The sequence below is a fragment of the Brienomyrus brachyistius genome, chromosome 2 (genome assembly GCF_023856365.1).
Source record: "Brienomyrus brachyistius isolate T26 chromosome 2, BBRACH_0.4, whole genome shotgun sequence".
NCBI classification, from domain to species: Eukaryota; Metazoa; Chordata; class Actinopteri; order Osteoglossiformes; family Mormyridae; genus Brienomyrus; species Brienomyrus brachyistius.
The window spans coordinates 7,851,955-7,863,477 of NC_064534.1; the positions used below are offsets into that span (position 1 = coordinate 7,851,955).

General features: G+C 42.2%; 1 protein-coding gene across 1 annotated transcript; it reads right to left on the reverse strand.

Annotated features, from left to right (window-relative positions):
- Window positions 1-905: 905 nt before the first annotated feature.
- LOC125727565 (peptidyl-prolyl cis-trans isomerase C) lies at window positions 906-6,794 on the reverse strand. The gene is made up of 6 exons (XM_049004379.1): window positions 6,787-6,794; window positions 6,312-6,479; window positions 4,008-4,121; window positions 3,350-3,443; window positions 2,896-3,080; window positions 906-2,390 (listed from the first exon to the last, which is right to left on the reverse strand). The coding sequence occupies exons 2-6, from the start codon at window positions 6,399-6,401 to the stop codon at window positions 2,256-2,258; spliced, it is 618 nt and encodes a 205-aa protein (XP_048860336.1). The 5' UTR covers window positions 6,402-6,479; window positions 6,787-6,794; the 3' UTR covers window positions 906-2,255.
- Between the last annotated feature and the right edge of the window lie 4,729 nt (window positions 6,795-11,523).

Genomic DNA, 11,523 nt, shown 5'->3' on the forward strand with positions numbered 1-11,523 from the left:
TGTTATTTGTATAGTGCATTTTCAGAACATTACATTGTCTCAAAATACTTTACATTATCCTTTTATGCCCAAAGACTGGAGTAAGTGAAGACACTCAGTCGTACTCATGAGATGTTCCAATTTAATTATGAGACCTCCCAGAGTAATATACACCTTCTTGTGTAATTCCAGATCTTTCAGAGTTAGACACACCTTCCAGAGTAACTCGCAGAGTAACATATATCTCCCAGAGTATCTCCCAGACATCTCAGAGTAACACACACTTTCCAGAGTGACCCCCAAACCTTCCAGAGAAATTCCCAGACCTTCTCGAGTAATTCCTGGCCCTCCAAGTGTAACTCTGAGACAAACAATTTTCAGAGTAATTCCCAGCCCATGAAGTGTAATTCCCAGACCTCCCAGAGTGACCAACACCTTTCAGAGTAATTTTTAGACCATCCAGTGTAACTGCCAGACGTCCCAAAGTAATACACCTTTCAGAGTAATTCCCAGCCCATCCAGTGTAACTCCCAGACCTCCCAGAGTAACACACACCTTTCAGAGTAATTCCCAGCCCATCCAGTGTAACTCCCAGACCTCCCAGAGTAACACACACCTTTCAGAGTAATTCCCAGCCCATCCAGTGTAACTCCCAGACCTCCCAAAGTAACACACCTTTCAGAGTAATTCCCAGCCCATCCAGTGTAACTCCCAGACCTCCCAGAGTAACACACACCTTTCAGAGTAATTCCCACGCCTGCGAGTGTGACAGCCCTTCAAATTTATCCCTGAATTGCTACTAATATGAATGTTTAACTTCTGGAGTTCAAAGAACAACACAAGATTCTTAAGAAGATGGAAATTCAGGGGGAAAACCCACATTACACAAACACAGTGGACACTGCAAAAAACAAGTACCTCATGTCTAGCATTTTTCTCTGAATTTTATTTACAAAAACATTTATTGAACGTTTTCAGTCTGGAAATGAGTGACATCTGGAACTTCTCACCAGTCCTTGACTCTTGTGTTGACAATAACAGACAATAATAAGAATATGGGCCATTCAAGCAGACCAAATCTGACAACCGCTTGCTGTTTTTGCAGTCTGAAAATGTTGAGGCTTTAGTTTTATACCCGGCCAGCTGTTAATCTTGGTTTTAAAGTTACGGTACTGTCTCTGTGAGATAAACTGTATGTTGGGAAAGCACCAGTCAGGTCAGGGAAGGGCACAGTAATGGCCTGACAAATTACTGTCATTAGGGGCAGCTGGCGGAAGTTGTCCGAGATCTGCCTCCATCGCCATCATAATGCGAACTTAAGCAGAACTAAAACCATGGTGGTTTCTAGCCAGCAGTCACCCAAACACACACAGAAGCACACGGCTTCAGGGTGCCCATTATAAGAGGGTGCATAAGCTGAATATAGGCTGCAAGGCCTTGTGGGAGCTATCGATTGCGAACAACTGAAACGCTGCATGTAACGGCACAAAAGTAAAACGCTAAATTTGTGAGATAACATGGTAAAAGTCGCATGAATTTCCCGAAACATTTCGACGTTAGTCACGATATACAGACATACAGTAAGTACACATTTGCATAGGTAAGTAAGGATATTGTATTGTCCTACAAATGCAAAACATTTTATCAAATCTATCAATGGACACATCACTGAGTTGTCTGTAAATACCAGGTTTTTGTCTTTATCCTGTCTACTGTACAACACTCTAAAGGAAAGTTAATTTCTTCCATGGATTGGGACCATTGCATCTGAGATGATCTATCTATAAATTTTTCACTTATCATTAGGTTTTTTTAAAAAACGTTCGTCCTAAAGTGAGTTCATGTATCACATTAAAGCAAAGGATTTAAATGCAGGCAACAGTGAAAGCTGTAACTGTGGATGCCCATGAAAACCTTTCTCTCCTTGAGAAATTTTTGGGTGATATGTATACCAATGTATCTACCCGTGTTTAATTAAGTGATATCTGCTGCCATGAAGGAAGTACCCCTTCAACGGAGTCTTCATTTACTGAACAGGCCATGGATAAAGAGTAACAAATGCAGGTGAAAAAGGTGTTTCATGAAGTACATTAATTTCATGGAATCCTAAAGGTACATAATGTTAAAACACATATTTACGCTTTTCATTAGATCATTTATTTCACATACTTTCCATTAACTTGATTATTGCTTGAGAGGGTGTTGGCACTGCCATAAGCTCGAGGTATGAACAGCAGATTTCATGGAAGCATCTGAGTGGGACGCCGATCAGCTACTCAAGTCTCCCAACCCTCCACTTCCACCACGAAGGGCTCCTTGACTTCGATTTTGCCGCTGTTCACAATCACACATTCTGTGTATGGCAGGTTTCTGTCGTTGGTGTCCTGGAGCTCAATGGTATGAACTACAGACTGAAAGGATAAGAATACAGTGAACGTCATGGATATACAGAAAAGATTCACAACCAGTATGGACCACTTGAGGTCTATTGGGTCTTGTCTTTTGGGTTTTGTCCATTGTAGCCATTGAATTCACCTCAGGGGGAGTCAATCAGAGGTAAAATGCTCATAAACATACAGGACTGAAGCCCCAGAGGAACAGCACCTCAAGTTAGCAACACAGTTTGCAGTCTTCCCTACTCAAATACACCTTGGGTGTTTCTCAATACCAAGAACGCAAAGATTGTATTTGAGGTCTTGACAAGACTGCTAACTTGCCTCCCAAGATTGAACTTAGGGTGCAGTGCATCATGGGATTGATATTTGGGACAGGCCAGAATGACATCCAGGGATATTTACCGTCCTCTGTAGGTGTGTCTTAGCAGGGAAATCTGCAAACTGTGCTGCAAACTAGCCTCCAGGACCGGAATTGAGGAACCCTGACCTAGAGTCTTTCCTCTGTGAGTATGAAACCTACCATGCCTTCTAAGACCTTCCCAAAGACCACGTGCTTGCCGTCCAGCCACGGTGCCCGGACGGAGGTTATGAAGAACTGCGAGCCGTTGGTGTCAGGCCCCGAGTTGGCCATGCTGACCCAGCCCGCTCCCACATGCTTCAGCTTGAAGTTCTCATCAGGGAACGTCTTACCGTAGATACTTTTACCTGAAGTGAAAGGAATCAAGTAGTCTTCAGTATGTGGGAGGCACGCAGCAGGAGAGATCCTGCCATCGAGTGATCATTCAGATGAGGGCAAGCATGGGAGGTTGCTATCTGGACATAGCAACCATTACTAAAAGCAAACCAAGTGTGATGCTAGGTGTGATATGGGGATGAAGGATTCCAAGCCATATTACTACGTCATTAAATGTCATGCAAAATACCTCCCCACCCCCATGCTGGACAGTGGTTGGTGCCAGAGTTAATATGTATACCTCCGGTTCCATCTCCTGCTGTAAAATCCCCGCCTTGGATCATGAAGTCCTTGATTACGCGATGGAACCTGCTCCCCTTGTATCCGTACCCATTCTGCAAAAAGAGGCCATTTTGCAGGGTTCGACACGCAAAGACTAATGACCCCCATTACTGGTTCATTGTGTTTGGAACAAATGCAGCTGCTCGATCCTAATCCACACCTCTGTAATATTCTTATAAGAACCTTTATAGCTTAACCGAGTGAATCTGGGGTTTCGGAATAATCCATCCATCGTCTGCTTATTCAGTACAGCACAAGGGTACAAGGCAGGGGAACACCCTAGGCGAGATGTCAGTGCACTGCCTGGCACAGAGTTACATTAATGTCTTTTACAATTTCCCACACTGTAAAAAATGTGATTTATAACATATATTTTAACTTGACATTTCTTCAAAAGGCAAAGTGGTCCTCAAAGTCTGAAATTTACGTGACCCTGTCAAGGTCTTCACTTATATGTGCGACACTTTGGCAAAATTAATGAGACACAGTGGACAGACTGTGTCATTGCACTTGTACTACCGATCTCAAAAATGACCAATCGCAGCCTCTTCTCAACACCCTCGGCAGACAAAAACATTGTTACATTATCCCCAATGTGTTAGACAGGGGGCGCGTACCTCGCCTGTGGCCAGAGCCACGAAGTTATTGACAGTCTTGGGGGCAACATCTCCAAAGAGGCCTATTACAATCCTGCCGACCTCGTGTCCGCCCACTGTGATGTCGAAGAAGACCTTCAAGCAAATAAGAGAAGGAGAAGGAACCACATTAAAAATACTACACTGCACCAAGAGAACAAGCACTGGGGGGGGGGGGGGGGGGGGGGGCTTGTGCTTCTCTCCTGAAATCTGTAGATGATTGGAGGCACGTTTCTGAATAATGCCGACCAAGTCCAAAGCAGCACTGAAGAAGATACCGCCACTTAGAAGCCATACGTAGGTGTCTGGAACCATGTACTTGGAACTCCTGGAACTAGAGTGACTAGATAATCCATATCGGGGGGGGGGGGGGGGGGGGCACTATGAGCTACTTCAGGATTTACAAACTACTTTAAAACTGAAAGGCTCTAGTGCTCGGCTAAATAGTTCAGCTCTTCTTGTACTTTGACTGGTTTGTTTCCTTGATTGAAGCGCTTATCGAGCTGTTTCACATTAACATTAGTGATACATGCATGATTATAGGAGACTTGCCTTGGCCGTGTCTATAACCTCCCTCAACAGTGTGCATAACCTCCCTCAACAGTGTGTATAACCTCCCTCAACAGTGTCTATAACCTCCCTCAACAGTGTCTATAACCTCCCTCAACAGTGTCTATAACCTCCCTCAACAGTGTGTATAACCTCTCTCAACAGTGTGTATAACCTCCCTCAACAGTGTCTATAACCTCCCTCAACAGTGTGTATAACCTCCCTCAACAGTGTCTATAACCTCCCTCAACAGTGTCTATAACCTCCCTCAACAGTGTCTATAACCTCCCTCAACAGTGTCTATAACCTCCCTCAACAGTGTCTATAACCTCCCTCAACAGTGTGTATAACCTCTCTCAACAGTGTGTATAACCTCCCTCAACAGTGTCTATAACCTCCCTCAACAGTGTGTATAACCTCCCTCAACAGTGTCTATAACCTCCCTCAACAGTGTCTATAACCTCCCTCAACAGTGTCTATAACCTCCCTCAACAGTGTGTATAACCTCTCTCAACAGTGTCTATAACCTCCCTCAACAGTGTGTATAACCTCTCTCAACAGTGTCTATAACCTCCCTCAACAGTGTGTATAACCCAAACTTTGATTTGACTTCTCTTCCCAGACGACCTTCAGAGGAGGGGCATACTTGGAAATTCTGGGGGCCCTGATAAAATGTCACCTTGCCCCCCCCCCCAGATAATTTTACATACCCGCGGGCCCTTGTCAAGTGCCGGGCCCCCTGAATCTGTTGGGTAGCCTATCGATGCCCCTCGGACAGTCCTGCTTCACTGGCTACATTTCATTTCCCAGATAAACAGAATTTATTTGGCTCTGCATGTTTGACGTTTGATAGAAGAACCTCAATCTATTTATCAGCGTTGAATGAAAAAACCTGCATTTTTTCTCCAGGCCTTTTCTAAGATCGTAAATTACAGAAATAATTATTTACTTTGACTGGTGATTTATGAAAAATTAAGAGAAAAAAATCCTGAAATAAATTGTGATATAAAATTAAGCAACATTTGATTTTTGGAATGATCAAACTAGCCCACATCGACTTTCACAGTAAAACGTTCTTGCGTGAAGTATGTTTTAAGTGCTTTAGTAGAGCACTTGGCAGTGCGCGATTAATTCAGTCTTAAGACCAGACAGTGTTTCTGTTACTGCTAGGAGTATTTGCCGTTTAAAGGCAAAAATTAGCTTTATTTGATTGCGGCGCTGTACAGTCGCATTGTCACATGACGAACGCAATAATAATACGATTTTCTCTGCTATATATACCAGACAAAGGCACCGCGTATCCGCGATTTGCTGTCGGACTTGGCTGCCGGACCTACAAACGTGGCACCTTCTCCCACACGATCCTCCCCTCCAGCCGCAGTAGCACAGCCGCGACATCTCAAACGTCACCTCGGCTTTCAGGCTGCAAGTCCATCCGGAGCGATATCCAACACAAAAGGATCCTTTCGTCGCATGGCTCATATATAAACGATTATTGAAATCGCAGCCCCCTTTGAGGAAGTGCCGTAACGATCATGCCGGCTTCCAATCGTTTACAATGAATGGACATTACTCGTCATTTTAATTTCGAACCGCCCGTATACCGTACGTGATATAATTCAGTGTGTGTCGCTGAAATGCCATGTGTGTTCAATGTATTCCTGACGGCCGGGCGACGTGACAGCAGCTGCGTAAAGACCTTAACCTTCTCCACCAAAGACGACATTCTCCACCTACCTTAACAGTAACCTTTGGGCCTCTTCTCTTGGAAAAAGCCGCATTTTGCGAAAACGAGAGTAAAACGAGCAGCGGGAAGATCGGTGACATTACTGACGTGCAGAAAGACGCACTGACGGTACTCGGGCGCCCGGGAGGGGTGACCGCGGCGCGCCTGCTGCCTGTCTCCTCCAATGAGATGCCAAGGAGAGGAAGGAGTGATGGAGAAGATCCTTCACCCTTTACTGTGCGGTCTGCCGTCAAGTGGCGGCAGCACACCAGTCAAAAGGAGGTGCTAATAATACTTTTTAGTTGTGATATTATTACTTGCAAACCAAAAAAATCCTGGATAGGAAATTAGACTGTAGCATAGACCGGACAAACCTCCATAATAATGTTACATTTAAATTACACAATAATAATTAAAAAACAAACAAACAAATAGACAAACAATTAAATACATATAAACATGACTTAGCTATTCCTGACTACTTACATTCTTTATGCATTCTTTGTTTAGTTGGAGGAATCGCTAGAACTAGTAAGTGTTTTGTGGAAAGCAAAATCAGATCTATCTAAGGTTACTGAAGTATATATATGGGATGGCTTCAGGGAGAACCATCTGTACTTTAGCTAGTCTTCTTCTTTGATGATCACAGGCCAAACCCAGGAAGGGCAGAAGGACGGACATGCAGAAATGATGTCATGAAGTATGAAAGTAGCTGGTCCAAATAGAATAGAAACTCCCTATGAAAAATATATCACTTATACATGTATTCTCATAGCAAAATGAGTAGCTTATTGTAGCCTATGTGCTAGTTTGTTGGGTCTTTATAAAGAGACACTTCTGTAAAACATGATACTGCATCCATGAAGTCCCTCAAGTTCTGATTATAAGGGGATCAGGAATCCATCAAAAAGTAATAAAGACAGCCAAGGCCACTCCTGGCCAAATTGGGGCCCTAAGCAGAATTTTATTTTGAGGTCCCCCCTCCCGATTACAAAATGACTGTATCACGAAATGCCATTTAAGTTTACAACCTTTGTTAGTAGGAACAAATCAAATGAACACCCTCTTCCAACAATGGAGCAAACCCAAAATAGCCCAAAACTAGCATAGCATAGATTGATAGGCCGTAAACCTGAGACAACATACGACCCCCAACTGGTCAAGTGACCATCCTCTTTCAACAGAGGTGAATGTATATGCAGTTAACAAGACATTCAATAAATGATAATCAGGGCCACTGGAAAACGTAATCTCCAGTCCACATCTAGACAGAATGATCCTCTCTTCTGTCTCCTGATTAGCAGGGTAGCCGCTGGGGTTCCTCCTCTTGTTTTGACTTTTTCTTTCTTTTGCTGGCTCCCGACTCATATTGCCGTATGGAGACCATCTCTCCACCTGCATGGATCCAACTGCCTGTCGGCGCATTTGACCGCTGATTGGTCAGATGCTGCCTGCTGTCAATCACTGCAGTAACGCCTGTGGTGTCAGGTTACTCGTCTCTTTTTCATTCTCTCCCGCCTTGGGCTGACTTGGTGCTCTACGCGCCTCATGGCAGCGATGCGCATCCTTTGCGCATTTGCAGAGAATGCGTCCCCTTGCGGAAAATGGGGCCCCCATGGATTGTGGGGCCCTACGCACAGTGCGTGTTCTGCGTGTAGGGAGGGGCGGTGTTGAAGACAGCAGTAAAACTATAAAAAGGGAAAGCAGAGGTAGATATCCCTGTTCAGTAAATAACCAAGACATGAGAAAGGACACAGGTGGACAGGTGGACCAAAGAACTAGCGCAGTGCTCAAGGGAACTGAAATGGCAGATTCTGGTCCAGATCAGGATCAAGACACAATATAATCTGGACCGCACATCCGACTGCCCCCCCCCCATGTCAGATGGGGTCTGTTGGCTCTGTGTGACTGATGCAATTCGGACCTCTGGGAAAAATAAATGAGTACTAGTGTATAAAAAAGGGAGGGATCCCTCCTGATGTCTGTATTCAGCTCAGCTGTCTGCAGTGTCTGTGCACCCTTGGTCAGGAATAAAGGAACAATGAACTTAAACTCAAACTGCCCTGTATTCTTATTATTTTTCTAAGACTGTGTTCAAACTCATACTATAGATAGTATACTATAGATATTAATAGATGGAATAGATACTATAGATATTAATAGATGCTATAGATACTTATAGATACTATAGATAATTATAGGTACTATAAATACTTATAGGTACTATAGGTACTATAGGTACTATAGATACTTATAGATACTATAGATAATTATAGGTACTATAGATACTTATAGATACTATAGATACTTATAGGTACTATAGATAATTATAGGTACTATAGATAATTATAGGTACTATAGATACTTATAGATACTATAGATAATTATAGGTACTATAGATACTATAGATAATTATAGGTACTATAGATACTTATAGATACTATCGATAATTATAGGTACTATAGATACTTATAGATAATTATAGGTACTATAGATACTTATAGATACTATAGATAATTATAGGTACTATAGATACTATAGATAATTATAGGTACTATAGATACTTATAGATACTATAGATAATTATATGTACTATAGATACTTATAGATAATTATAGGTACTATAGATACTTATAGATACTATAGATAATTATAGGTACTATAGATACTTATAGATAATTATAGGTACTATAGATACTTATAGATACTATAGATAATTATAGGTACTATAGATACTATAGATAATTATAGGTACTATAGATACTTATAGATACTATAGATAATTATAGGTACTATAGATACTTATAGATAATTATAGGTACTATAGATACTTCTAGGTACTATAGATATATATAGATGCTATAGATACTTATAGGTACTCTTTCTTGATCTCTGTCCTCCTGCTTTGGGCCTGGTTTAAATTTGTGTCTGTAGGGTGCAATTGTAGTGTCTGTCTCTGTGAGGCATGTGTGTCCACTTCTTGTGGTTACATGAGTTTCCCCCTTGTTGTCCCCCTACAGACTGCAGACAGGATGATGTAAGTTGTCATTGATAGCCTCCTGAGTGGACTTCATGATGAGCACTGCAACAAAAAAAATGTCTGCAATTGGCAGTTTTGACAATAGCACTCTTTAAATGTAAAAATTCCAATCAAGGATTTAGCCAATCGTATGGTAGGAAGGCATGGCTATTCAGCATAATATACTGAGTCAGGAGAAGTGTATCATTTTTATGTAATTTATTCATTCCCATATATGGGAATAATCCCTCAAATACCTAGAGGTAGGACACCTAATAGTACAGTCCCGTTCTCAGTGTGCTTGAGTCCTGTTAGAATGCTTAGTGTGCAAGAGCCGTGTTTGAGGCCTCAGTGTGTAAAAGTCCTTTTTGAGTTCTCAGTCTGTGACAGTCCTGTTTGACGTCTCAGTGTGTAAGAATCCTGTTTGAGTTCTCCATGTGTGACAGTCCTGTTTGAGGTCTCAGTGTGTAAGAGTCCTGTTTGAGTTCTCCATGTGTGACAGTCCTGCTTGAGTTCTCATTGTGTAACGGTCTTATTTTAGTTCTCCATGTGTGACAGTCCTGCTTGAGGTCTCAGTGTGTGAGAGTCCTCTTTGAGTTCTCCATATGTGACAGTCCTGTTTGAGGCCTCAGTGTGTAAAGGTCCTGTTTGAGTTCTCCATGTGTGACAGTCCTGTTTGAGGTCTCAGTTTGTAAGAGTCCTGTTTGAGTTCTCCATGTGTGACAGTCCTGTTTGAGGTATCAGTGTGTAAGAGTCCAGTTTGAGTTCTCCATGTGTGACAGTCCTACTTGAGTTCTCATTGTGTAACGGTTTTATTTTAGTTCTCCATGTGTGACAGTCCTGTTTGAGGTCTCAGTGTGTAAGAGTCCTGTTTGAGTTCTCCATATGTGACAGTCCTGTTTGAGGCCTCAGTGTGTAAAGGTCCTGTTTGAGTTCTCCATATGTGACAGTCCTGTTTGAGGTCTCAGTGTGTAAGAGTCCAGTTTGAGTTCTCCCTGTGTGACAGTCCTGTTTGAGGTCTCAGTGTGTAATGGTCATATTTTAGGTCTCATTGTGTAACGGTCCTGTTTCAGTTCTCAGTTTATAAGAGTTCTTTGAGTTCTCAGTATTTGACAGTCCAGTTTGAGTTCTCAGTGTGTAACAGTTTCCAAGCAGCATTTGTAGATTTACTTAATCTGAGGGAAGATCCTTCTGTTGGATGCAGACTTGAGCACGGACAGATAAAGAAACAAATCAGGAGGTTACTTTCGTATTATTTCTGGGGGTGAACTGAATTGAAACACATAATATTTACGGTTTCAGAATTGATAGTTTTCTTTGGAAATCATTTTACTTTGGTATGTTCAGTGTTGTAATTGTCAGGGTTAACGAGTGAAGTTAGTCAGTTATTTCTCCTGGGGAAAAAATTGTCTTTGTAGTTTAAAACACATGAGTGTCTCAGTGTGCAAGAGTCCTGTTTGACTCTGTAGGTCATTCATATTTTCTAACTCTTTACTGAAAGTGTACATGAGTATAGATCTATACTGGCTGCTATTTGCACACTCGTGCACGTGTGTGTGTGTGCACGTGTGTGTGTGTGCACGTGTGTGAGTGTGCACATGTGTGTGTGTGCACGTGTGTGAGTGTGCACGTGTGTGTGTGTGCACGTGTGTGTGTGTGCACGTGTGTGACGCACAGGTAGCTAGTGAGCCTGCTGGAATGAGCCAGCTGCGCCGAACATAAAGCACAACTGATCAAGCCTCTGTGTATGAATCCTAATGCGTTTTGGGACCTTTTAATAAATAAAATGTACCTTTATAAGCCTTATTCTGAGTCCCAGGGTCTGATAAGAGCCGTAATTGATTAGTTTTGTCTGAGCCCATTTAAAATACTTTGTTTTTTAAGTTACTGTTAAGCCCAAGGGGACAGTGGTTTTGATGAGAGTTGTTATAGCAGCATTTAGAATTGGTATGAAACACTGCAGCCCCCCCTGGGCCAGAAAGAAAATGATAAGATTTTCTTTTTGTCCGCTATACAATGGTATCCAGTTTGCCCCAGATAAGAAGTAAGATTCACTTAATGGTCTTGTAGAGCTTATAGGACAGAGGGAAGAATACAGCCTGAGTCCTGGAGGGTAGAGTCTTTATTACAAAAGGTGATCTACTGAATCCAGTACATCCAGTGATTTACTTCACTGTAAAATTACATTTGTTATTATTGCGATT